General features: G+C 52.5%; 4 protein-coding genes across 5 annotated transcripts in view; all 4 read right to left on the bottom strand.

Annotated features, from left to right (window-relative positions):
- The window catches only part of DNM3 (dynamin 3), a 156696-nt gene extending 154501 nt beyond the window's left edge, over window positions 1-2195 (bottom strand). Inside the window, 2 exon segments of the mRNA XM_015869656.2 lie at window positions 1872-2024; window positions 2026-2195. Coding sequence (XP_015725142.2) covers window positions 1872-2024; window positions 2026-2180 — 308 coding nt within the window. The 5' untranslated portion in view covers window positions 2181-2195.
- Window positions 2196-5870: 3675 nt separating this feature from the next.
- Window positions 5871-11115, bottom strand: EEF1AKNMT (eEF1A lysine and N-terminal methyltransferase). The gene is made up of 8 exons (XM_015869669.1): window positions 10771-11115; window positions 9461-10208; window positions 8808-9007; window positions 8235-8430; window positions 7858-8001; window positions 7510-7722; window positions 7000-7131; window positions 5871-6655 (listed from the first exon to the last, which is right to left on the bottom strand). Exons 1-8 carry the CDS (start codon window positions 10921-10923, stop codon window positions 6381-6383), a joined length of 2061 nt encoding a protein of 686 aa, XP_015725155.1. The 5' UTR covers window positions 10924-11115; the 3' UTR covers window positions 5871-6380.
- Window positions 11116-11229: 114 nt separating this feature from the next.
- Window positions 11230-14275, bottom strand: ITPA (inosine triphosphatase). The gene is made up of 8 exons (XM_015869671.1): window positions 14116-14275; window positions 13966-14023; window positions 13823-13887; window positions 13528-13601; window positions 12910-12941; window positions 12152-12267; window positions 11745-11821; window positions 11230-11457 (listed from the first exon to the last, which is right to left on the bottom strand). The coding sequence occupies exons 1-8, from the start codon at window positions 14176-14178 to the stop codon at window positions 11337-11339; spliced, it is 606 nt and encodes a 201-aa protein (XP_015725157.1). The 5' UTR covers window positions 14179-14275; the 3' UTR covers window positions 11230-11336.
- A 2538-nt stretch (window positions 14276-16813) lies between these two features.
- VAMP4 (vesicle associated membrane protein 4) lies at window positions 16814-27472 on the bottom strand. 2 transcript variants are annotated; one of them, XM_032446336.1, is made up of 7 exons: window positions 27241-27472; window positions 26936-26982; window positions 26711-26761; window positions 20205-20305; window positions 19357-19436; window positions 18644-18709; window positions 16814-17669 (listed from the first exon to the last, which is right to left on the bottom strand). In XM_032446336.1, exons 1-6 carry the CDS (start codon window positions 27304-27306, stop codon window positions 18650-18652), a joined length of 405 nt encoding a protein of 134 aa, XP_032302227.1. In that variant the 5' UTR covers window positions 27307-27472; the 3' UTR covers window positions 16814-17669; window positions 18644-18649. The 2 variants fall into 2 exon arrangements, with proteins under 2 accessions (XP_032302227.1, XP_015725140.1); XM_015869654.2 differs by having other exon boundaries at window positions 18658-18709; window positions 27241-27470.
- Between the last annotated feature and the right edge of the window lie 52 nt (window positions 27473-27524).

Raw genomic sequence — 27524 nt, 5'->3', positions numbered from 1 at the left:
GTAGGGGCCCTAAGATTATCCAACACAGCTCAGATCAAAAAGCTGCAAAGCTGTATGACAAAAGCAGACCTCGGGCTCTTAAAATGAAAGCAGTTCTAGGGCTGTGACTGCCAGGGTTACAATCGGGACTTCACATCTCTTATAAAATCATTATTCGGCCACATCCATTTGATATTACATTAAGCAGGGAAGGAAGTAAAGAGCTTTCAGCTTGGAAATCCAATTATTAATTTCTCACTATTTGGAAGAATTAAATGAGGCCCTGACAAGATAAGCACAGGTGAAGATAACAAGCGATCTTGGAAGTCCATCTTGACATATGAAATAACAGGGAAACTCTCTACCCAGATCCAAATCGCAAGGATCGCCTCCTGCCCCTAATTTCCTTATAGAGAACCTCGTTGTTACCCAAAGCAAGTCATCCTCATCCAAGAAGCACAAACACCACATCGGGTCACAATCCTGCACCCTGCTCCCACCAAGGGGCTGGAGCTTGGATTCCCTTTGTGCTTCCCAGGCTCTCTCCCAGCAGCTTTGCTTTAAGCACTGCCCCAGCACTGTATGGGCACATTTGTTCTTGCTGCAAAGAGGAGCAGGCAGTGTGAACATTTGTTCTTCCCGTACTCTTCAGACAATTCCATTTCCTCCAGTGAGCACCACGGGCTCGTTAGGAACATATGAAGGTTTAACACGTAAACGCTGCTGTCCTCAGCTGTTCTCCAGAGCCTCTTGTGTTCATCTCAACGTAACATCCAAGGACTTCAAACAGTTTAACTATCAAAAAAAGGAAGACCTCATTGCACAGAGAAGAGAAATAAATGATGAGGAAACCCTCCAAATACACGAAGGATGTGAACCCATATAACAAAGCTAACTGCAGCATTGGGAGCCTTGATGCTGCCCTGTCCCACACCAACCCCGAGGGAACACGTAGCTCTGGCTGTCACACAATTCCTGCAGAAGCAAACACACACACAGCTCTGCTGCACGCGAGCACTGAGGTCAGTCAGACCTGTGAGATATTAACTGGACGCTAGGGAATGTAAAGAGTTAAGCTGCATAAGGAAGATCTAACTTTACCACCTGCAAGTGTTTTCTCTGCCTGCATGGGAAAATAAAGTCATCTTCACAAGATCACAAGCAAAGGACACTGAAACCAACATGTCAGCCCAATGGCTATGGGCTGCTGAGATACAACAAACTCATTTTCCAGAGCTTTGTCATCATGTAAAGACAGGAGTTTTCTATTACTAAGAAGTGCTTTTTACCTGCTGCTCTGCCGACCAGAAACACTCTTCAGCCTCACAGATATTTGCCCATCTGGTTCTGAGGGTTCACAGTCACAGCCTAACAAGTAACCACACATCTGCTGAACACACGTGCTCACCCAGTACGGAGAAAAGGCAAGAGTAAAACATACTCACTTCAACCTTGTGGAAATAGGTCTGAAATAAGGCTTTTTGATATTGACTACTGCAAAAGACTTCAAGATGCAGGTACGGAGGTGCAACAGACCGGGTGATTCTGTGTCTAGAGTTACTCACAGAACAGCTCAGCCTGCAGCTCAGGAACAGCAGAGCCCTCTGGCAGGGCGGCAGTGAGAAGCACCTCCCAGTACAGAGCAGCAGCTCATCCTTCCAACAGCACGGCGGGATGCAGGGGCAGCCACCAGCCCGCACCATCACCACGGCCATCACCACGGCCAACACCACGGCCAACACCACGGCCAACACCACGGCCACCAGCCCACGGCCACCAGCCCACAGCCATCACCACAGCCACCACCACAGCTACCGCCACAGCGACCTCCCCCACTACACACACACACACAGGGGAGGGCCGGGGTGCGGAGGGGGCGGCCGCCGTCTTACCTGGAGACGCAGTTCTCCAGCACGGAGCTTTTCCCGGCGCTCTGCCCTCCCACCACCGCGATCTGCGGCAGGTCGAGCAGGCAGTTCTGGCCCAGCGCCGCGAAGGCGTCCTGCAGCCGGTTGACGAGCGGGATGAGCCCCTCCATCCCGCCGCCTCCTCCTCCGCCCGCCGCCTCCGCTGACAGGTAACGGCCGCAGCACTGCGCACGCGCCTCGCTGCCGGCTGGTGGGCGGGGCCTCGGCTGACAGGGCACGGCCCCGGCTGGTGGCGGGAGCCTGAGGCCCACGGAGCGTACGGAGAACGCTCATAGGGGCTATAAGGTGTAACGGTACCTCATAGGGGCTATAAGGTGTAACGGTACCTCATAGGGGCTATAAGGTGTAATGGTACCTCATAGGGGCTATAAGGGGTAACAGTACCTCATAGCGCAGCTGGAGCAGGCTGCCTTGGCATCACAGGGCAAGAAGTGTGTTGGGTCAGTGTAAGCTGCACGGAGAGGCCAAGCTGGAGGTGCAGCACATAATGGTGAGATTTAGCTGTGATTACTCTCAGCCATCACAACGCAGACAGCCCAGACAGGCTGTGGAGGCCTGCAGTGATGGAAGTCATCCTCTGTGCTGAGCCAGACACGGGGCTTGCTCAGCATGAATAGCAAAACAACAGGGAGCTGCGGGCATCCAAGTGGCTGACAGGCACTGACGGTCTGCAATGTGAGCAGAACAGCTTGGCCAGAGCTGACAACAAGCATAAGAAGTGAATCCCCACAGCAGGACTGCATCTAACCCGGGGCACAAACAGCTACCAACAGAGACACAGGAGGAGCTGAGCCTCAGCACAAGGCCCCGACCCATCCTTGCACTACAGCTGGGGCTGAGGACACACCACCAGCACGGCCATGGCTCCAGCCCATCATGAAGCCCCTCTCCATGCAAAGGGTAAAGAGCTGAACTTGTCCTCATGGCAAGGGAAGATGCTGCCTGGCATCCAAGCAGGAAGAATTGTGTTTAGTTCAGACTAAGGAGTTATTATTACTCTGTCTCTGCCCTTCTGGGAAAAGCCTTGCGGTCCTTTCTATCTAGATGGAGCCTGGGGTTATTGGCATAATTGTGCCAATTAACAGCATGAATTTTTTTCACGCTCCCAACTGAGCAGCCTGTGCCAGGAAGAATCAGAGGAGCTTTTTGGCCTCCTTCCAGCCAATGGGTTTCTACCAAGGCTGGGAGTCAGGAACAACAGCATCACATTTTGGCAAAACCCTCCCAGCACAAGTGTAGGCACATTTCCCATCATTTATGAAATCATTACAGTCAGGAAAGGAGCAGCCTGGCACCAGGACCCCCTCAGTGCCAGAGAGAAATGAGCACTGGATATGGCAGTATCTAGGGGGCAACGCTGTGCTACCCTGAAACTGATAACCCCAGTACCTGTCTTTTACAGTAGCTTTACAATTATCTTTGTTTCCTTCCTCTTTTTAAAAATAAGCGAGAAAACATCAACTCATAGAAAAAGATTAAATTATTGCCTCAAGTCTAGGCAGTTTCCACTGTTTCTGGCTAAGCTGACCATGCTCACCCTGGGACCCCATCACTTAGAAACATCTGCCCTCTCAAAACATGCCACAAGCGGTGAGAATACAACCTTCCCACTTCACCAAAAGCACAAACATGATGGATGCACATGGTGTGCCAAAGATGCACATGTTCTAACAGCTCTGAGATGCCAGAGAGAAGGCACCTCCAGGTCCCTGTTTTCCCAAGGAGCACAAGGCTTCAGTGCCCCACGCTTGTTGTCACTTCCTTTTGTCATATGTTGGGCTCAGGAAGGAGATGAGACTTTCACAGCCCCAGCTCTCCCAGTACAGTGGGAAGAGGGGTGGCACTTCTGGATGTCACCAGCTCCAGCACTACCTGCTCAGGTCCCCAGGCTCATGGAACCAGCAGGAGCCTCCAGTGCATTTCAGATAAAGACTATGGATAGCAAGAATGTCCTGCCCTGACTCACAGCAAAATAAATGGGGAGAAGAGCCTGGTTTCAGGGCACAGCTGTCACTGCTCCTTACCTGCTAACAGCTCGTTCAAACCAGGCAGCGTGACGTTAAAACGGGACGTTCAGTTCAGGTCCCCAGGCTGCTTTATAAATGCACGCCAACACAATTCCCTTCATGGAGTACGTGTTATATAGGAGCTGCCACAGAGGAGACGCAGATGCCTGCAATGAGCAGCCAGGCACGCTCTCCCCGCCAGCAGAGCACAGCCAAGGTTGTGTCCTCCCCTGGGCCACATTCAGAAGAGGCACGCTCCTTCACGCATGATTTTCCCATCTCTCCAGGGACCTTCCTCACATCTCCTTGGCTCAGCTCCAAACCCAAGGTCTTGCGGAGCTTTTTATACAGCTGATCTGCATGAAGCAGGAGGCATGGGGTTGGTGCCTTCACTGCAAGGGGTGCTCCCAGGTTTCCACTAGTGCCTGGCTCTGCAGGTTTGCAGCGCTGGCATTATCATGCCAGCCAGCATCACACAGTGCATCTGGCAGCGAGGAGAGCTCAGAAAAGAGACCATGAGGCTGCAAAAGAGACTGAAAGTAGAAAAAGAGCTGTGCTGCACTGCAGCCTGCAGAGAGGTTTCCCTGCAGTCTCCCACTTAGGGCACCTGGGAAGCAGCAGCAGCCCCTTGCTGCAGCCTGACAGTACGCATCCTGTGTCCCCAGCCAGCAAAGCCAGGCTTAATGTGCACAGATCTGAAGGAAATCAGCTCAGGATGAGCCCCCAGCAGCTAGGGATGGCTGCAGACTCAGGGCTGAGCCATGCCCCAGTTTACACAGTGCTTTCTTTTTGTGCTGGGAAATCCAGAAAGGAAAGATGTCAGCATCTCTGAGACCATCGGAGGTTGCTAAGTGACAGGAGCGCTTGCTTCTAGCTCCCCTGTTTACAATGTGCCCACGCTGTAAAGGAAGGAAATGAAGAGAAAAGGATACAAACATAGTATACGCTGCCAAAACACTCAGCAGAAACAGCTGTCAAACATACACGTTATCTACCCCCTTTTTGCTGCCCTGGGAGATAATTTCTACTGATCAATTCTTCCTCTTTCACCTGCAGAGAATTTCAGGTAACTGCAGCACTCATTAAATACTTGCTGGTTTTCAGGCTGAAATATATTTCTTGACCAACACTGCAGGGCTGTCAGTGACTGCAAGAACAGCTGCAATGGACTGAAGTCTCATCACCACTTTCTTTCCAATAGATGCCTTTTGTTTCTCCAACAGGATGTGGCATTACACAGCAATTAGGAAATGCAGCAGAAATGCAGAACTGGACAAAGGAGGGATGAACACACCCTTTGTGTGAGCTGCCGGGGAAGAAATGAAACAGTTTAGATAAATTAAAGGGCATTGCACGCTAATCTGTGTCATTGCAATTATGTTGAGAATTGGAAACTGAGTTAAAAATAGACTGAATGCAGCACTGCTGATAAGAGCTGAGAAATTTGCCGTCGCTAAACTGGATGGATAATAGACATCCTTCAAATAAAGGTACCAATGACTACAGAGATTTAGAAAAGAACTGCACAGGGTGGACTGATTGCTGCACAGCTGAGCTCCAGCCTTGCCCCTGCCAGTGACCAGCAACTGCGTGCAGCCCCGGGCAGAGCACAGAGCTGTCACAGCTTATCAGTCTGCAGTGGGGAGCTGGGCAGCCCAAATCTGAGTGCTGACACTCGTGAGTGCTCTGAGTGCCTGGGGAGGATCAGAAGCACTTTGCAAAAAAAGAAAGCATCTGCTCCCCCTGCACAGAAGCAGGGCAGCCAAAGGAGAAAGTGGGGCACCAACCTGTCCCACTGCATGAAGAATAATGCAGACAGCAATGGACATGGGATCTAAGCAACTCCCTTCACAGCCTGGCAGGACCTGGCATGCCCCAGAGCAGCAGGGACATCAGGCACCAAAGGGACTGCGGTGTCCCATCACTGCTAGTGAGAGATGAACCTGGTGGAGCACTGTGAACCTCAAGAGCAGTCCTGAGCTTTATTCTCAAAGCACTCAGCCCATCTACACACATCTGCTACCAGCCTTGGGGCAGAGCTGCCAACAAGCAGAGCTCCTGAAGGTGTGGAAGAAAGCAGAACATGGGGAAGGGGCAGTGTTGGAAGGGAAGAGGATGGTCAGAGTGACATTTAACCACAACAGGAAAGCAGTGAGGACATATGCAAACACAGCCCTGCCAGCCCTGGAGCACCTTCTTCCTCTTGCCACCCCCAACACTGTCCCATGCGCAGCACAGCTCCCTGTTCTCCCAGCATTCTTCCCCAGCCCTGCTGTATGCAACGAGCAGAGCCTCAATGCTGCAGGAGGCACACTGGGCTCCCTCCTGCTGTAGGGAGCCCCTCTCCATGCCAGCTGCATCCTTCAGGCAGGCACCAGGCCAGCAATGGCTCCCTGTGGGGTAAACAACATCCCAGCTGCAGCACCGTGCAGGCACTCCTTTTGCTCAAGTGGCATCAGGGCTCCTCTCAGAGGATGGTGACGGCCTGCAGCATGTCTGCCAGTGCATACGAGCTGTCCCAGGAGCGCCCCAGCTGCTGCATTGACCTCTCCAGTGCCTGGGCAAGTACTGTGAGCTCCACAGGGTCCCGCCGGCTCTTGGGGCTGGGCTGGCAGAACAAGATCTCGTTGACCTCCCCATCGATGTGGCGTGTGTAGAGCAGGGGAAATACTTCCCTGAGGATGGCCAGGACAGTTTCCTTCAGCTGAGTGTCACGGCACACCAGGTTGAGCACGAAGACCCCTGCAGTGGAACAAGAGGGGTTCAGGACAGCCACCTGAGAGCCTGGCAACCTGCACACGCCTCCCTGCTCACCCCCTCTCTACACAATACATGGCTGTATCAGTACCACTGGTGCAACAAGCTCCATCTCACATGTAGCTCTGCGCAGCACAATGAGAGCCCTTGGCCCAGCTCCACATCACTGGGAGCTGGGATCTGCTGGGAAAGGCAGCTGCTACACATCAGTCACAACAGCACAGCCACTGCTTTCCAGGATGAGGAACCCACCACCCAAACCACATCCAGGACCAGCCAGACCAGCCCTACTACCTGCAGGGGCACCACCACCAGAGCCCACCTCGTACCTTCCGGCTTGAGAATGGTTTTAACTTTCTCCAGGAAGGGCTTCTCCACGAATGCTGGGGGCGGACAGCTCATCCCAACTGTGAGGTCTTTGCTGTCCACATCAAACATGATGGCATCGTACTGAGCTGGGGCTGCAGGAGAAAACACAGACTCATTATCCTGTTGCAAAGGGATGAGAAACACTGCATGGGGAAGCAGCAAACATGGTGGCCAGGCTCCCCCCTCTGTCACTTTCAGGTGCTTCTGTGACAGCACCTTCTGAACTGGGGAAAGACAGCAAATAGAAGGTCCCCTGCACACAATGACAAGGATAAGGCTGCTCGCTGCAGGGACCTGTCAAGGCTGGAGCTTGTGACACATGGCAGGAGATGCAAGAGAAACATGGGGAACACCATCCCACAGCATGGCTACTGTGGAGGGACAGGATAGCACAGGGAGAGACGAGACAGAGCTGGAAACCAGTAGGAGGGCAGGACAGGAAGTAGAATTAAAGCTTTGCAAGATAGTACCTTCAGCTGCCAGTTTGTCCACATGGTCCAGGCCATCAGCAATGTGCACCTGCATCCGGTCATCCTGGGAGAAGCCAAACCATCGTGTGGCCACCTCTAGCATGGAGGGGTCGATTTCCACCACGGCCACGTGAGCCTGTGGGAAGTAGTCGTGGACAAAGAGGGGCAGGCTGCCACCACCAAGTCCCACCACCAGCACTGCAATCGGAGTTCCTGCCAAGGGATAGAGCCCAGGTGAGCTGCCAGGACTGCCATGCTCCCTCTGCCCATCCCACCCACCTGCCCCAAGCTGTTTCTAGCAAGGCACTGAGGCTCCACAGCATGGAAAACCATTTCCCACCCCATCACCTGGTAGGGGGCCGGAGCTGCCCAGCAGGCAGAGCCCCGCCACCATGGCCTTGTGGTGCTCGCAGCACAGGTAGCTCTTGTCAATTGCCATAGGAGGCTCAGCAGGGCCAGGCTTCTTCTTGCCTTTCCTCCATTTCTTCTGGCCTGAAAGATAGGAGGTAAGGTGGGGCTGCAGCCAGGGGTGCTTTCTGGGGACTGACCACCCCAAACCCAAGTCCCACCAACAATGCAGAGCAAAACCCCACTCACATCTGCACTGAGACAAGACAGACAGGTCCCAGCATGACATTTTATCTCCTTCTTCACATTCATCTCACTCCCTACCACCCAGAGTCACCCTCAGCCCTGCCCCATCCCCAACCATCTTCTCAGTGTACCTGGGGGAGGTGCAGGGGCCAGGAGCCGGGCCTCTGACTGCACCACGTTCCTGTTGCTGAGGAAAACAAGGCGACGGAAGTAGCATGCATTGTCCCCCTTGACATCCTCCACAACGAACTCCCCACTCAGGGGGCTGGTGTCACAGTGCCATACCGTCCGCACCCCGATGTCCCCTCCTGCAGACAGGAAGGGTACCTGCAGGGAGGACAGAGATTCGTGCCATCTAGGCTATAGGGACAGGCACTGGCCCTGTCTTGATTGTGACTGGAGGGCTGGGATGAAGCTGACACATCTGGGAAGCAGCAGGATGAGCTGCAGGCAGTGCACAGGACACTGGGCTCACCCTGCTCTATGCTGGGATACAGGGAGCAGGCAACCAAAGGCCTTTTACAAGGAGGGCTTAGGAAGTTAGAGCAAGAAAGAGAAGACAGAAGAGGTAGGAGGAGTTAAAGGTGAGAACACTGATCTCAAGTTTTTGGGACAGCCTTTTTTTTTTTTTGTGTGTGTGTGTGTGTGTGTTTGGCATTCTGGGGTTGGCCCAGGCAATGGGAAAGCCAAGTGAGTGGGCTCACCTGCTGCCGGGCAGGGAGGCCCGGCGGGGCCAGCTCCATCACCTTCCCCGACAGCTCTGCCTGGATGCTTGCCATGCCCTCATAGTGCTGCTCCCTGTGCAGGGCCACAGTGACCAGGCGCCCAAAGCCCGCGCTGGCAGCCAGCTGCTTCCGCCCTTCCTCCGTCCCAAAGAGCCACTCGGTTTCTCTGCCCTGTGGGACTGCAGATGGGGGCTGTGGTCAGGAGAGCCCCAGGCAGGTGCTGGCCCCTGCACAACCACCCTGGAGAGGAACCGAAGGATGCAGAGATTTCACAAGGAGGCAGCACTGTGTGACACAGCCTTATGCCCAGAGCTAGGCTGCACAAACAGTGATCAGAAGGATCTTTCTCAAATTGGGCAGGCTCATATAGGGCCACATCTCATGATAAAGGGGTGTCCAATAGCCCCAAAACTCATCTGTGGTTTGTGCTGAGCCTCAGGCTCTGCAGGCACACAGGAAGCTAACAGAGCTTCTGACAGAGCTCAACAAATCTCTGAGAGTAAAACCCAAACCAAACCCCACAGGGACTGATGATTTCCTTCTTCAGCTCCAATTCCAGCAGGCCAGGACCACCGCTGCTATAGCAGCTCCTGGAGCGCTGTCTCTTTGCAGGCAGGAAAGGCTGTACTCACTGATGAAGATGGCGAAGCGATTGTCACGGGAGAGTTTCACTGCAGGGCTGTCAACTACATGCAGCGTATAGCGCGGTCTGCCACTGGCTTTATCACACAGATCCAGGGAAAGCTGCTCCCCGCAGGGGGCTTTGCTGAGCTGGCTGCAGAGCAGGGCGTAGTGCTGCCTGTCCTTCACCGCCTCCACCAGCCGCTCTGTGCTCTCCAGTCGCAGTGGCTTGTCCTGCTCCTCGGGGCAGATCTCCAGGATCTGCAGTGCAGAGCCAGGGATCTTCCTGAACTTTGTCATCACGTAGACAAAGACCGGCAAGACAAACTGCTGCTTGTCCCCGCTGGTGGCCACCTCATGAACACGCACTCCCCAGCCCTCCTGGGAGAAGTATTCCACTGCTTTCTTCAGCACGTGGGATTGAGCCAAGGAGACGCAGAGGTAGCGCCCTCCCACCTGCAGGACCCGGCTGATCTCAGCAAACATCCTGTCCACCTTAGATAGAGTGACCTCCTCGTCATCACTGAGTATGGCATCCAGCGTGCCTTTGTCTAGGGCCACTTGGAAGTGGGCATCCGGGAAGTCCATGTGAAGCATGTCCATCTGCAGGTAGCTCATCTTTGGCCTCTTGCTGACACTCCGCTCCTGCATCTGACGGATCACAGCATCACTGATGTCAATGTTCACAATGTCCTCACACATCCCCGTGTCGTACATCTGCTCACTCAGCTCCGAGTTCCCACAGCCGACCACGAGAACCTGGGAAGCAGAACAAGAGCAGCAGTGATGGTGAGGTTGCCCTGCATACACACCTCAAAGCATTTTACAGCCCAACAATGTGACACTAACCAGGAGCCCTCAGCAAGAACCACATCCATTGCACCTCCAGATCCTCCCCGTAGCCCTAACATAACAATCCCATAAAGGCACACGGTCACTGATGTGCCCACATTGCCTGTTTTGGGGATTATCGGGGTGATTTAACCCCATGGTGGAACAACATGTAGGTGTCTTCTGATTTCTTGCTGGAAACATCACATTTCTTGTGCCAAGAGCTGACTATGGAGCACCGCGTTGCTGCCTCTTTCCCTTCATTGAGCCAAACCTCACTGTGCTGCTAATGGGCTCGGAAGGGGCCAGTTGAAACTACACGGTCTGTAGGAGCACGGCTGCGGTGCAAGCAAATCAACCCAGTTGCGAGGCAGGGGGGTTACAAACAGAGCTCAGATATGGAGCGCAACCCGGGCGGAACCAGGATCTGCACGGCAGAGCGAGATGGAGCGCGCCGAACCGAACCGAGGGCGGAGAACCGGGGCCTCACCTTGTCGCGGGGCCGGACGTACTTGAGCAGCACGGGGCACAGCTCCGGGAACGCCCCGTACCACTCGAAGGGCCGCTGCCCGCGCTGCCGGAAGAACCGATCCCAGTACCGCGCCGAGCCGAACTCCGCGGGGCTGCGGGGCAGCAGATCCATGGCCCCGGTCCGGCGGTTCGGTTGGTACCGGGGCCGGTCCCGAACACGTGTTCCCGTACCGCGCCCCTTCTGACGGCATCCCAGTGCGCGGCGCGCCCACTGAGCGCAGCCTCGGCCGCTTCCTATTGGTTTGCACTCAGGAAGGGCGGTACTAAAACCTGCGTGAAGATGGTGGCAGGTCTCACATGTAACAGCTTAAGGCACAAACATACAGCGACCTCAGCGCCTCCATTAACGTGTGCCTGGGATCTGCAGACAGCTCTGAAGCAACGCAAATAGGGGGAAAAAGCAAAAAAAAAAGCAGTATTCGTGGCGTCACTGGGAGTAACTTTAATATGAGCACACGACCGAACCGAGATCTCGCAGGGCTGTGTATGAAGAGTACAGCATCCAGTGTCTGCAGGCAGGGGATGTTAGCTGGGAACGGAGGGGGACTCTGTGGGGTTGCTCTGAAGGAAGAAGGCAGAGAGCTCGCTCAGTGCGCGGTACCGGTGTGAGATGGAATTCTTCACAGCCTTGGGCAGCTCCGCATAGCTGCAGTGGGAAGAAAACACAACGGTCCTCAGTATCTGCATTGCCACAGCGTGTCCCCAAACCTCCCCTGTGCTCTGCTGCCCAACCACAGCAGGGGTGCTGGCAGTGATACATGATGGCAAAACCAACATACTGATGGCGGGTTTCTTTGTAACCCCTTTCAGAGCCAGAACAGTGTTTCCTCCTTGCCAGCACTGCTTGTATGCAGCTCCTCTCCATACAGAAAAAACACAGCCCCCATCCCCTCCCTTTCCTTAAAATTCCCATGTAGGTAAAAAGCCACTTACGTCTGGTCGTAGCCGTCAGGCTGAAAGCAAGGATCCCAGCCGAAATCTCGAGGCCCTCTGGGCTCAACAATCACCCCCTACCATGAAAAAGCCAAAGAGCCCCATCAATTGTGGTTCATCAGCAGTGCTGCTGCAGCCATGTCTGCAAAGTGGCACTCAACCAGGTTGTGGCCACCCACCAAAGCCTTAATGTTGCCCTCATTGCTCAGCACTCCCCCAAAACATGACCAAAATCAGCAGTGCTCCATCAGGGGGCTGTTTGCTGGCAGCCCCTTCGCTACCCTCCACACCTCCCAGACTAAGAGAACTGACAACTGCAATCCAGGTAGTGTCAGTGACCTCCCCTGCTAACACTGTTCTTAACAGAGCCAATGCTATTACAAAATGCACATTACAACCCCACCTACATGCGTCTGGCCTTTGAACAGCTTCACGGGCTCCTCTGGGTTTCCAGTACTGAACGCAAAGGTGCAAAGAGCATAGGCAGATTTGTCCTCAAAGCCAGCCAGCAGCTTGTACAGGCCTGAGCAACACAGAGAGGATGCTGGTGTCAGTGTGATTCCAGCAGAGCACAACACACCCACCTAGAGACGGATCCAGGGAGTACTCTGCATTCACATGGACGAGGGTAAGGAAGAACCACAGGCGGTAACAAAGCTAAGCTGAACAGATGCTTCTGGCCGGATCCCTCCTATCCCTGAGCTGCAAGGCTCCAAAATGAATTTGGGAGCACAAACAAATTAGTGTGTTGCATCAGAGAAGGACTAAAGCTCCTTGTCAATCAGTAACACTCCTGCTCACGATGCCAGTACAGAAGCCAGAAATCACAGGTCGTCCAGGTTACCTCTGTGACAGACAACTCCCACAGGCCCTGCCACCAGCCCAGGGCAGAAGTCTGGGAACCCAGCAACGCAAGGATGATGCCAAAGCTCCTGGGGGAAACAGCATCCAGTGAGGAAGGGAGCAGAACAGCCTCAAAGAGAGAGCAGAGAGGGACAGGGCTGGAGACAAAGGAACCAGCAATAAAGCAGGCAGCCAGGTGGGGGAGCACACACAGCAGCACCCAGCACAGGCAGGAATTCATTTCCCATGGCACATTTGAGCCCTGAAGCCCAAGAGTGGAAAGAACAGAATTACACACAGACAGTGCTACACGAGGCAGTACCTTCTGGCTTGAGCTTTTCCAGGAACCATTTTCTGAAGGGGGAAAAAAGGAGGAAAGACAAATTTTTGCTAATGTTACTCAGAAACACAACCATCCTCGAAGCACTGTTGCCTGTTTTCACAGCTCTCTGAATCCCTCTTAAACACACTGTCAAATCACCTCATTCTGGGCTATTTACAATTAAAGACAAACCAAGTTCTTAAACTAAATGGGAGATGGGGAAAACAACGGTGGGGTATTTAATCTTAAGTTCCGTGTAAATAACCTAGTTCTCACTCAGAAGCATCAACATCTGCAGGATTAAAACAGGCTCTTGGGAGAATCTAGAGGACACTCATGCACCTGGTGTCTCAGTGCTCTGTGTGGGGCTCCCAAGCTGGCTGCATCCAAGACGGGGAACATGAGGCAACAGTTCAGATCTGTCCCTCCTGTCCTGTACTGTGCATGACTGCACTCTTCATGTCCTGCCCACATGATGCAGGATGAAAGAGAGGACACAGAGCACCTCCCTGACACTACTGCTCCCAGTGCATGGAGTGTTCCCCATGAAGTACACCCTACCAAGCTGTATGAATCACTCTGGAACAAGAAAGGTGAGGCAGGTTTCCATCTACTTACATGTACGGTCCTGGAAGTCCCCCCAGGGCATTGAAGCACAAGCAGGTGTCCTCTACAATAACAGGACCCCGAATCTGCAGTGAAAGCAATATCGAGCTTCAAGGAAGGTACTATCAGATTAATTTATCTCAGTCCTGGTCTCACACACCCAACACAACAAGAACAAAACAGCAGCTATAAGCCCTCCGTTCCATGCCAGCCCTCCGTGCACAGCCAAGCGCAGTGCCTCCCAGCAGGGGCTGAGCAGTGGCAGAGCTGCTCTCACGGGGCAGGATGGGCAGAGCTCACAGCTGACCTGCCGGGCGGCCTCACGGCACTTCTGCACGGAGATCTCGTCCGGCTCCCCCTGGTACTCGGGCACTGGGGACACACACGGGCGGTCGCTGAGGAGGCGGCCGGGCCGGGCCGGGCCGGGTCCCCCCTCCCCCGCCAACTTACGGTCAATCTTCTTCGCCACCAGCGTGTACGGAGAGGAGTCCCCGAGGATCTGAGTGACCTGCGGGAGGCAATGGGGAAGCACGGCCGTCAGACCCGCTGCCGGTCCCGCTGTCGGACCGGTGCCCGCAGGCCCCGAGGCAGCAGCCGCACCTCCTCCAGCTTCTTGGCGTTGCCCGTCACGAACACCACGCTCCTCCGCCCCGGCGCCGCCATGATGCCCCGCGCCTGCGCCCAGCAGCCAACCAGCAGCCGCGGATCCGCCGCCCTCGGTTCCGCCGGCCAATGGGAGCGGCCGAGCTGCCGCGAGGGGGCGCGCTGCCTTAGCAGGTGCGCATGCGCGGGATGGAGCAGCATGTGGCGGACACGCCGGGCTGTCCGTGCGCTGTTTGCCGGACATGGTGGCGCTGGGCCGCGCTGCAGGGTTTGTTTACTCCAAGCTCTGGCAAAGCCCGTGCGCTCCGTGACCGCTCATTGGGACGTGGGAGCGATCGGGTTGCATCGTGCTGAACGCACCTGCCGGAGCAGCTGGGTCCTCATACAAACAGGGGAGCTGCGGCAGACAAAGGATGCTCCCCTGTGGGCCGTGCTCTTTTAATATGGACAAAAACAAAGTAAATCCTGCCCAGAAGGGTCGCTCTGACTGAGCTCTGTGCTGACTGTAGCACTGAGCGGAGCTGAGCCCTGCAGCTATCACAGAACGGCCTGGGTTGCAAAGGACCACAATGATCATCCAGCTCCAACCCCCTGCTGTGTGCAGGGTCACCAGCCACCAGCCCAGAGCCACATCCAGCCTGGCCTTGAATGCCTGCAGGGATGGGGCATCCACAGCCTCCTTGGGTGACCTGTTCCAGTGCGTCACCACCCTCTGTGTGTGAAAAACTTCCTCCTAAGATCCAACCTAAACCTCCCCTGTCTCAGTTTAAAATCACTCCTCTCTGTCCTATCACTGCCCACTCTCACAAACAGCCATTTCCCCTCTTGTTTATACACTCCCTTCAAATACTGGAAGGCCGCAGGACTCTGGGACGCCACCACAGAACCCAGCACCCCTCCACACGCTCTGCTGTCCCTGAAGTTCTGTTTTACAAAGGGCTTCACAGGGGAGAACCCTCTCTTCGTGTAAGAGCAGGGCCAGGAGAAGCAGCTCCACAGGAGGAACGTAAAGCAGCAGCCAAGGCACACCACTCCCCATGAAAACCGATCGTGTGGAAAACAGCAGCTAATGAGGAGGTCAGGGCAAAGAGGAAATGGATACAACAGACACTACACTTGGGTGGAGTTGTTTTTGTTGTGAAATCTCCTTCATAACATCTCCTAATTGAAAACCAAGCCCAAAGCATGCAGGCAGCTTCTTCCCAGCTCCACTAGGAATAACAGCCCTCCCCTATCGCTGCAGCTCTCCCTGCAGTCAGGCCCTGGTAGGGCTGCACCATAAAGACCAGGGCACACTACTGTGAGCAGGCTAAGGACAGCTGTTCTCAGAGCGGTACACTCGTGCTTACTGGGATCATTTAATGCAAACTGGAAACTCTACGGACAAACTGCTGGCAGATATCCACCAAATCCAACAAGGACACAGCTCTCCACAGGTGGCTTTGTCATTCTTGCACTTCACATCCATCTTGTCCCTCCAAAGCAACACCTGCACCAGGCAGGAGCCAAGCTGTAGCTGCTCCTTGGCTCAGAGTAGCAGGCAAGAGAGAAGGATGTAGTAGCAGCTCCTAGGTTTGGCAGCTAGTAGCAATCATTTAATACAGCAGGATCACAAAGGCGCCTTCATGCAACCAGCATAATCGGTATCCATTTTCCAAGATCCAGCTCAGTATGGGTGTGAAGTTCTGACAGGTTACAGTTCTTGCGGCATTTCGTTCCTTCTGTGGGTAGCAGCAGCAGCAGGCACATGATAAATCCAGAAGAGAATGCCAGAGGTGCCAGCAGGGCCCCCAGCAGCAGGAGTAAAACCTGCCCTCACATGCAGCAGAAAAGCAGGCAAAGCAGTCATTCCATGGGCTCACAGTGCTGCTGACTCACTTTCCAGCTGGCAACAAAAGGCCCCCAATACTCTAGTGAGACCTGCAGCCCTGCTGAAGACAGACAGAATCCCCCTTCATCCACCCTCTCAATCTTTTGCAGCTGGAGAGCAGCCAAAAGCATAGGCTGGGTGATTGTTATCCCTTCCATTCAATGCATGATTTTGCCCTCTGGGTCTAAAAAACGTGGAAATGTGTTAGGAGGAAAAACCCAGCTTGGCTTTCTGATTCCCACCTGGAGCGAACAAGACCCACAAAGGGGAAAAGCTCTATTTACACACAAGCAGAGCAAGTAGAGCTTGTAATCACATCTAGCACTCCAGCCTGCTGTGCTCACTTCTAATCCTCTTCTCTGCATGGAGCAGCACCACCACTCAGGTGGAAACTGTGCACGAGGTCCCGGGAGCTTGTCCACAAGAGCAGGCTGGGTGGCAGGAGGAATTCTCTGGGGCACTGTTTCTCTTCCTGCCCCAGTAAAATTCCTTCATAGATTGAGCAGGACAATGTTCCTCTCATCAGCAGAAAAGAAACAGCATAAGAACCATGAGAGAGAACAAACAGGAGAGCCTGATTTCAAGCTTAAGTCCTAGGCTCAGTGCATAAAAGGAACTAGGGCCCCAAAATAAAGTGCAGACAGAAATGCCACCAGTGCCTGATACCAACTTGCAGTCAACCAGAAGGGGACTCATGGCTTTGCCAAAACACATCAGTTCTACCTGTGGACCAAGTTACCTGGCCTGGACAGCCCTCAGCCCACTCAGCTGCAAGGAAGCAAAACAAGCTGCCATTCACAGCCACCACCACTGACAGCACCAAGGTGAAGGTCTCTGAGTATAAAGTGGGCTTGGTTTATTCTGGTCTGATATAAGGACAGTTGCCATCTTTCTGCTGTGTCTTGTATCACTGGGATAACAGCTGGCTTTTACATGCTTCTTCCCTCTAGTTATGACAACACCAACACAGCTCCTTTCCTGGGGATTCCCAGTAGCTGAGAGAAGGAAAGTGCAGTAACTTCACAATGTACAGTCAAAAATAGGTTTACTGGAATGTCTTTAGTCACACCTGTAAGCAGCAATACTGATAACACTGAGCTTGTGCATTCCCATGGACTGTAAAACTCAACTAGTATTTTTTTTCCTTTTGTAATACGAGAAAAACAATCCCCTTACAGCTCTCCGCAGAAGGGTCGGTCTCCTGGAACATAATGGTGTGTTTCCCTAGATATTTTTCTCCTCCTTCGCCCTGATGAAATGATAATGAGTCCCCTCTGCCTTCCACAGCAGGAAGCAAGGAACTGCTCAAACCTTAAGTATGTTTACAACTCAATCATATATACAGATAAACTGCAATGGCAAGGAGATGGCTCCAAATCAGAGACCCAGCATTCCACAAAACAGGCGGTTTGGGAACTGAATCTTCTTTATAAAAGTCTGACAGCCGGAGCAGGTACTTGACCAACAAAAGAAATAAGGGATCAGTTGTCAGTTCTCAAAATGCTCTGTTAGAACTGGCCACTTGCCGCCGCCGCCTCCTCGCTCCTTGGAGAAAAACAACTTCAAAGCTATATACAGATATCTCACTTAAGTTACACAGCAGTTTGTTTATCCCACAGCCAGCTCCATCGAAGCCTACAGCTGACCCACCATCAGGTGTGGTACTTCAGGACTATGGGGACTGGAAAACAGAACACAAACAGGCTTTCAGCCAGACACCTTCATGTGCAACGGTGACACTGACAGAGAGAACCCCCTCATCTCTGTGGTGACAAACACCAAGCAGCCACAAGGGAAAGTGTGTCTTCAAGCTCAAGCCAATGCAAGCAGCTGCCAGCACACATGCTAGACAACATTTCCTGCCACCTTCATCTCCTTCCAGCTTCCCAAAATTAAACCAGATGGGATTTTCCATCAGTCACTTTCTCTCTCTCTCCAGCGCTCCCACATTGCTGCCAGTTCTGCTTCTCCTGCTCCTCACTGTGCATCAGCAGGACAACAGGCCACGAAAATGTTGCTGAAGGGCAGCACAAGAACTGCTACAGAGATGCCTCCAGCAAGTCAATGGGAGGAAAACCCTCCAGATCCACTGGCACAGAAAAGCTGCACTACTGTGCAGGGCTGCCAGAACCCATGTAGCATGTCAATCAGCACGCAGAGTGCTGAATCACCCTCCATCCCCCATCTCCAGAAGAAACATGCTCTGGTTATTACCCGTTCCATGGGAAAAGCTACTTGCAGAAAACCAAGCAGCCCAGCTCCTTTGGGAAGGAGCATTTTCTGGAAGTAGATCTATTGCAAAACAGCTGACAGACATGGAGAGGTGTTTGGAAGACTGGTCTGAAGCCCTTCTACCTACTCTTACCAGCCAGACAGCCTGGGGACTGACCTGTGCTAACCCTCCATCAGTACAGTGTTGGCAACGCAATACTGGCAATAGTCCATAGGACTTGGCTTGAGCTTACTCCACTGCATGTACACTTACACTTTGCAGAAGGGAAGCATGGTGTGGGCTACAGACACAACTAATAACCACTGAACAGAGTGAAGCCCAATGGGAGTGCCCTCAGGTGCTCTATCCCCAGGGACAACAGTAACAGTGTCACTCAGTGTACAGTGCAATGAACATTTCAGTGCTAGAACGGGTGGGGTGACCTGGAGCTACTCACTGATGATCACGAGCAGGAGGACGACGGCCACCAGTGCAATGATTGCCTTCATCTGCAAGAGGAGCACAGATGCATGTTACACTTGGCACCCTGTGTAGCTCCTACATCTCTTTAGCTAGAAAAATGCTGAAACTCCTTTTTCCACCAGTACCCACTTTCAAGCAGCCAGAAACTTCCCATGACAAATTTCTGCTGAGAAATACATCTGGAGATTGCTGTACACACACTCAGCAGAAAGCCCCCGTATGATGCTTTCCTGACACTGCAGAGGAGAAGGGGTGCCTTGGCCTGGGCAGACCTGTCTCCATCAGAAGAGATAGGGAGAAGGAGCCAATTCAAAGCATGAGCAGACAGCTCAGGAGGGAGGATGGCTTCAAATCTTGCCAGGGACACCACATCTCACATCCTTACTCGTCTCACAGGGCCAGCATCCAGCCTGGCTAACTGAACCCAAGTTCCCCAGAGAGCAAGCATGAGAGATAACTCCAGATGGCTCCTATACCAGCTGCAGCACCTCCATGTGTGCCTCCAAGCCACTCAAGCCTGCACTGCTAACACTATTACAACAAACCAACAGGACAGGGACTCCTTCTAGCTTAAACTGCTCCCTTGCGGTGCTCCTGGCACACAAACTGACCCTGCTGCTTGGCCCAGGGGCTAAGGACTTGAGTGAAGGAAAACATTCCAGTTCTTGCTCACCTTGCAGCCTCGCCACCACATCTGCCTTCGAAGATGTTTGGCTCTGTTGCTAAATGCTGTTGCATTGTCTGATAAACTCTCTGTTGAAGGAAAAAAATAGAGGCAATTCAGTAGTGCACACAGCCTATCACTCACCCCACAAACCCCACTTAGTTTCAAGCAACAAACTTGGCAGTTAGGGAGACCAACTGCAGAGTGATGCAGCACAGCCATAGGGGATGCCAACAGGACACCCCTTGCTAGGGGGCACACAGACCCACTGTCCCACTGAGCCCCCTTTGTCCTGGCTGCCCTCTGAGGGCAGGAATTCATTTTGCAAGGCAGCAAGCAGCAGATGGCTGAAATGCTCGTGGCTGACATGAGACAGACAAACCTACATTAGCTTGAAGGAACAACTAGGTCACAGCATCCAAATGCTTCCAAACTAAAGCCCGGACATTTCCATGCCTAGATCTTTTCCAAGGCTGATTTCACGTCACTGCAAAAGGAGACCAACGTGCAGCGGCAATGAGAGAGGAGGAACTGACTCCCAAGGGGCAGTTAGAGCCTTACACAAAGGCTGCTGAGCAACCAACCACACCAGGGTGAGGTACCAGTGGATGACCAACAGACATCAGTAGTGTGGGCTGGGGCTGTGAAGGGCAGCAGCAGAAGGTGGAAAGAAGAAAATGGAGGCATAAAATTAGTTCTGCAGCCCAAGGCTGGGAAACTATTCCCAGGCAGTAAAGAAATACAAAGCGTACATCTGTCACTGGACACTTTCTGAGCTGAAACCAAGCAGCCTGGTCCAGCAGTGGGGAAGAGGTGCAGGGAAAAGCATAGATACAGCAGAGCATTTAACACCACACCTGATTTATCCTGCAGGTCATCCAGCCGCTCGCCTCTTTCAATCACCTTTGTGATGTTCTCCTGCATAACATCAATGACTTCATCCACCTGGTTCTGGACACTAGAGCAGAGAAAAGCAAAACCAGCAAGAGCATCAGGAAGCACGTCCCACCAGCTGTGCTGTGCAGCACCAGCCCTCGCTCTGAGTTGCACGTGATGGGGCATGGGAAGCTCTGGCAAAAATCCAAGGGGACAACACTGCAGGGAAGCTGATGGGATGCTGAGAAAATTCAGAGGCATGGCATTGTGTGGGGTGGGTGTCTGGCAACCCCAGACAGTGCAGAGGAATGCAGGAGGCTGTAACAGAGTCCTAGAAAGACAGCACAAGTGGGGTACCTTCCCATCAAGGGCAGGCACGGCAATCCAAACACACGATGTGTGCAGAAGCCACCTTCACAAGTACTCATCTGTCTGTGAATTTAAACTGAACAGCTTCAGTGCAGCGCTGGAACATCCAAATGCTTTGCAGTTGGACTGGTGGAAACCTGTCATGCACAAATGCAGTGAGAAACGGCACTGATTGCTGTGGGCGGGTGTCTCTGCTGTAGAGCAGTTCACATCAAAGAGAGGAAAAACACAGAAAATAATCACACCTGGTCTCTGCAGACTTCACAGAACTCAGCACTGCACCTTCGCTAAATAACCTGGAGCAAAATCAAAGGCCAGAAGCAGAGCTGCTAAATGAAGGCAGCAAGAGGATAGAAAAGAAATGGCTGCCGTGAACTGAACCAACTCATTACAACCATCTCCTCACAGTTACACAACTCGCGGGTAGTCCTTTCAGTGAGCAGTAGCCTAAATCATACCCGCAGGGTTATTATAAATGTATTTATTCACTCCATAAAAAAGCCACACTGGTGAGAGAGAAAAATTCTCCCGGTGGAAAAATACTGCTACAGTCCGGTTTGTATTTTGGAGCTGATAGACTTGTATTTTCCTGGAGATAGAAATAAGAGATTTCTCAGGGCCCTGGGGAGACAGCAGGGTACGTTGGAGACATACCGATCCCACAAAGTAAGAGGGAACAGCAGCGTCTTGGAGGCAACCCCACACACAAGGCAACAAAACAGGAATAGCTCCGGATCACTCGCTCTGCACGAAGCCTCACACTCCACTCTTTGAGTTACAGTGATTTTAAAGTACTGAAATATATTAAAAATGCACTGAGTGTTTAGCAAGTACGCACCACTGGCAGGTCTGCCCTTTGGGGACACCACCACTTCAGCATTTGCACCCATATCCTCCTTCTTTGAGCCACTGGAAACCATTTCCTCCTCACCACTATCTTTCAGACATGAAAATTTTAAGGCATTATTTGCCAAAGCAGGGTGGATTTGTAATTATTATTTATTTTGTTGTTTTATTCAGCAGCACCAAACTCAATGCCAACACTCATAGAGCAATTGCATGATGTCTAGTCTCAGAGCACCTGGGAAGAAAAGAACAGCATAATGTGCACCATGGCCTGGAGAAATGCAGCCAGAGGAGATCCAGAGCAGCATGACTGAGGCTGGGGCCCTGTAGAACAAGGAGCAGGGCCCCGCTCCTGAGCCTCGGCCAATGCTCAATCTAAACAGAAGCTGCTGTGTCTCTAATTGAAAGACACTGAGTTCTGGTTCACACTGACCTAATTCTCTTGTCTCCCTGGCAGCTATGTGCCTCTCACCAAGGAGATGTTTGCGCTGTGATGCACAAGGAGCAGCTACAACACACCATAGAAGCTTCAATGGGAAAGCATACATTTGCTTATCCTTCCAAAAACAGGCAAGGAAAATCACTAAAAGAAAAGGTGTTCTTTTCTCCACGACAAGCTCCACAGAGCTGCAAACAGCACTATAAAGGGGCTTCGTGCCTTAGCATTGCAGGTCAGGCTTCGCTGCACCTCTGCACTGCAGCTTCTGCAGTTGGAACAGGCAGGGAACCTGGTGAAGCCAAATTCTGACCCATCAGCCCACATAGAGCACATGCTGGATTTCAAAGCACACCTAAGAACCTTGCTGTAGTCAGGACACCACAGGAAAGAAACCTGCCTTCCCCATGCAGTATCACAGTGTCTGTCCCTGCATCCACCTAATGGGGAAGGCAGGTTCCTTTCCTATGGCACGCAGCAGCAGCTCTTGCCTCCCTTTTGGAGTTTCCCACCTGGAAGGAAAAGGCACAGAAAATCCCCAGCAGATCCCTGTCCTGAGCCCATCCTAAGCACCCATTGTGAAAGGAAGGCAGCAGAGCCAGCACTATGCACAGGTGGCACTGAGCACGTGGGCACAAAGCTCATGTCACAGTGTCCAGCCCACACAGGGATGCACAACGCTGCAGCCTGTTCTGGGGCAGCAGGTGACAAGACAGTAAGCACGTTCTGGAAGGGAACTTCTTCCCTTTGGCACAAGGGGAAGCCCCAGGTTAGAGCTGTAAGCAACCCTGACAGAGCCTGGGGTGAGAGAGGGAAGAAGAAACATCTGCTACCCCAAGCAAGCCAACTTGGCAAGAACTCTGAGGACTTAAACATAGTTTCACAGGCAGAAGACTACATTTTCAGTATGTAAATATTTCTGAAAACACTTACTGGATTCAAAATAAAGGGATTTCCTCCCACAGCAGATTTGTAGGCAAGCTGTCCTGCTACAAGCAGCAGGCAGGAGCACACCGGGGTACGATGCACACAGGAACGTGCAGCATGGTGCCACCTGTGCTCTGCAGGGCAGGGCTGTGAGCTAAACCACCCTGCTGTGCACCAGCACCTCAAAGAAGTTGATGGGGCTCAGACCCCTATGCCAAGCTGCATCTCAGCATCACACCACTTCTGACCTGAGCTGCTGGGAAACTGCTGTGTGCCTTCACTGTGTGCCACAGCCCAGCTACGCTGCTAACAGAAATACGACATCTCACAGATGGGGAACAGAGAGACAGAAATCAAAGCCTAAACTTTCATCGATGTATATAGTTTTTCCCCATGGAAAGCAGACATGTTTGAGCACCCTGATACTGTCAGATATCTGATGCTACAGCAGGGAATGAAACTTTGAGTCCCACCAGGTGCCTCAACCACCAGCAGCCTGTTCCTGCTTTTCACCCCTCTCCCACCCATCACCACAACAAGAGAAGCCTCTCCACGAAGGGGCTGAAAGATGCACGACCTACACATCAGTTCACATTAGTCTGATACGCCTGAGGTTCAGAACTCAACTCACATCAATTGGAAAATATTTTCTTGTTTTATTTGGCAAGAAAGAACGAATAGTCTAATATGAAGTGTATTTCCTGTTCAGGAGCTGTTGGCTTTTGACACATTTCATGTATCTAATTCCTGCTAGATTTCCAATAGAAATAAAGCAGACTAAACATCTGCCAGGAGAGAGAGCAAGACAACAGCATGAAGGATCTCTGGCCAATGACTGCAAATACGCCTTTAACAAGGATAACAAGTGCATGTAGTTGGAGCAGCAGGAAGAGATCCACCAGTGCTCAGCTGGGCTCACATTCTACTTGTGCTTGGCCTGGGCCAAAGTGGGCAGCAGCAGTCTTTCCTTTGTGGACACATCAAGTCAGCTACTGAACAACTCTGTAGGCCAGTCATGGTGATTGAACAACAGTGCTGCATTCTTCAGACATGGTAAACAGGCCACGCACACACCACAGGATGGGCTGTTCAAGGCCACTTGTTGTCTCTAAGTTGGCTGTTTACAGCCAGCATGACACACTTCTATTTTCCACCCCAGGCGATGTGGTGGTATTAATAGTGCTGCGTACTGTGGTGCAAATTATACCCGAACACCCCCCTGTTGTGGCTGTAACCCCAGGAAAAGGCAACAGGAGCAAGCAGTGCAGGCAGGGCCGAGGCAGGAGGCTGTGCTCAGCAAGGCACAGCTGCCCACAGATCTCAGCTGTGCTCAGCACGGGGTGTCAGCACAGAACTGCGCCACAAATGGCTGCTTCCAAGCTGCTCCTTCAGCACAGCTTCAAGGAACAAAGTGGTTGATGCCTCTCTGAAGCCTTGAAAGGAGGCATGACAACAAGGTCTTAGGTGTTACCTTCATTGAAAGTCTGCATTATGGATGGGGCCTATCACACATCCATCCACCTGTGACAACAGCCAGGCCCTGGGCAGCTCCTGCCAGCTGCTGCCATCGGGCCAATCCCCATATTCTTCCCTCTTCAGGAGGTAACACTGGGCTTGTAGCCAGACAGAGCCTATGGGGTGCAGTCCCAGAGCCAAAGATGCTGGTCATTCCTGTCAGCACAATGGGAAAACCACAGGGACCAGCACCTCGCTCCCAGTGAACCCTATGAGCACTCCTCCCCTACAAGATTTGCAGTGCTCCCCAACATCTCCTTCTGCAGCCAAGCCAGGTTCAAGGGTCTCTGCTGCCAGACCCTCCACACTGACCCACATCCCTTCATTGCCAAGGACAGACAGGTAGTTTCCAGTCTCGCCCATTACATTCACCATGTTCTCCACCATTGCTCCCGTGATCCCGTTACTTTTTCCTTTGCCCATTTTACCAGTTTCATTTTACACACATCTTCACACTTTGTTCCCTCCAGCAACACACTGCTCCAGTCTCTCTGGCTTTGCCCAGCTAAGCCTCAGCTCTCCCAACACTCAAATTGCTCCTGTTTCACCAGACAAGCAGCCTTGCGCCCCTGTATATGTCATGATATGACTGGTGTCCAGCTATAAACCCAACAGCTCCTTGGTGAATTCTTTCTTTTTTCTTCCTGTTCACAGCTGCAGTGCTCTCCTTCAGCTCCCTGCAAGCCCCCATGGCCCTTCTGTCTCACCAACACATGGGAAGGGAAGAGCTCCTGCCCCTCTCTGCTATGCACAGGGAAGACCCTCTGCAATTTCCCTCCAGCAGAGGAGGATAGAGGCCAGCATTAACTCTCCCATATACTTTACAGAGCTGACACCACTCACAACTGTCATCCTCACTCACTTCAGACCAGTACAGCACCACACAACGAAGGCTGTATCCACATTGCCTCCCTGCCACAACCTGAACATCTCTACCAGCAGCATCTTGATGCCCGAGAGAGAGCACAGGCCCACTGAAAACACAGGACACAGCAGCCAATCCACCCTCCTGCATAACTCAAATGCACTTTGCCTCTCAAGATAACGCAGTGAGCAGGCACACAGCTCAGCACTGCCTACAGCTGTCACTGAGTCACTAAGCCAGAGAATGGCTGAGCTGTGGAGGTCAACTGGCCCAGCCCCACAGTCCACCCATCCATCCCACAGCAACAACAACCCGTTTATGAGGCTGTTATGGGGGACGATGACAAAAGCCTTACTGAAGTCCAGCTCAGAGAAGACCAAAGAAAGTCAAGGAAGGTCAGAAACTAAATAAAGAGGGTCAGAAAACTAAATAGTGTGTAGAAATTCCAAAGAAGATCCCAAAGACACCACCAGCCTCTCAGTCACGCTGCTCTCCAGTGACCATGAATGAACTTTATGGGCAGAGAATATGAACGGAAGGAGCCAAGATGGATTTTATTAGCTGCCCATTTCCACATAAAGAAAACAACAACAACACAACAACCCCTACTCACATGTTTGCGCTAACAAACCCTGCCAAACCAACCTGCTTAGACCTAAATAACTTCGCTTTCTGGACTGAAAAGATCCTTTTGCCTCCTTTGGTCAGGAATTTCAATTCAACTCCACAAACTCCTAAAATACCATTATTAAATCACTTCACCATGGACTTGGAAAAGTCAGAATTGTCCCTAGTTAAGTCTCACCTAGAAGAGCCTCTTTGACACTAGCTCCCAATGACTCATTTCAGAGATGCACTGGCTGATTCAAGGCATGAAGAAAACATTCCTAATGAAGAGTAACCCCAAGGCTGCACACAAAACAATACGGCCTGATTAACGTCCAGTCATCGGTCTCTGACTTCTGTTCTGCCTCGTGGATGCCAGCAAATACAACAGCACAACTCAACACAGAGGTCTCTGAGCACCCCGTCCTTCCCATTAAGTGTCACCATCACTTCTCTAATTGGAAGGAGCAGGGCTAATCAGAGCCTAGAATAAGCATCACCCAGGAAATGACTCACTTGGAGGACTCAGTGTCCCTTCCTTCCCTCTTCTCGCCCTGTTACAGCCAATGATCCTGCTCCAGCTGTACAGGGCTCCTGTTTCTCCAGCTGCTTCGACCCCACTGAGTGACTGCTCATCTCCAGGTCACCTCTACCTCATTATCACTAAAATATACCACGGGCTTTGGAAACTCCACCATGACACTGTGATAAAGTTCTACCCCTCTTCTGCTATTAAAGCACAGCTCCTTGATAACGTGAAACAAATTTGATTTTCCTTAACGGGCTGTGAAATTACAATCAGATGAAACAAAGCACGAGCCACTGATCAGAACTACAGAAAAATAGTCTGCTAACAGAGCAGCAGGAGCTTGTAACATCAGCATAAAATATTATGTGAGCGATACAGAGGAACACGAACTTACTGCCTGATCTTGTCATTTCTGGGTCCAAACCTCGGTCCGGAAGGTCCCCTCCTGCAGCAGAAAAGGACAGGAATTACAATAGCAGATGCAATGAAAACATGTGTTTAAATCAAAGACCTAAAGGTACACAATAGGGCAGGGAGCAGCTCTTGGTATCAGCACTCCCAGCCTTAGAGCTCCAGGCGGTTCAAACATCACACGCCCCGTGTCTGCTCAGAAACTCACAAGAAAAAGTCCTCCTCTTCATCTGAATCCTCCTCCAAAAGGTTCCTCTGTGAACAAAGCAAAACACCATCAGTGTCAGCCTCTTCACATGACACCCCAGACATTAGGACACCACCAGCACCTTCAGAGCACAGGGCAGTGCTGAGCCCTCATGGGAGACCATCAGCGCTGCCTCCCAGGTACGGGAGCTGTGCTGCTGTACCCTGTGAGCTGTGTGTGCTGTCACAGCACCCAGCGGTGTTTGCCGGCCCTGCCGCCCCTCAGGCCGAGCTGCAGCACAGCGGGCCCGGCCCGGCCGCACTCACCCGCTCGCTCTTCACCGAGCCCGTCACCTCGTCATCGTTCAGGTGCCGCTTGAACTTGGGCGGCATGATCCCTGCCGGGGAACCGGAACCGGGAGGACGGACACGGCCCCTCAGCGGGCAGCGGGCCGGGCCGGCAAATGGCCTCCAGCACCGGAACCGGGCAGAGCCATCGAGCCGCTCTGCGATCCAACGAGTGCCGAGCGATCCACCCGATCCACCGCGGTCTGTGTGTGGGCGGGGTCTGTGTATGGGCGGGGTCTGTATATGGGCGGGCGGCCCGACGG

The sequence above is a fragment of the Coturnix japonica genome, chromosome 8, assembly GCF_001577835.2.
Source record: "Coturnix japonica isolate 7356 chromosome 8, Coturnix japonica 2.1, whole genome shotgun sequence".
Classification (NCBI taxonomy): domain Eukaryota; kingdom Metazoa; phylum Chordata; class Aves; order Galliformes; family Phasianidae; genus Coturnix; species Coturnix japonica.
This window is presented reverse-complemented; position numbering and strand designations above follow the sequence as displayed.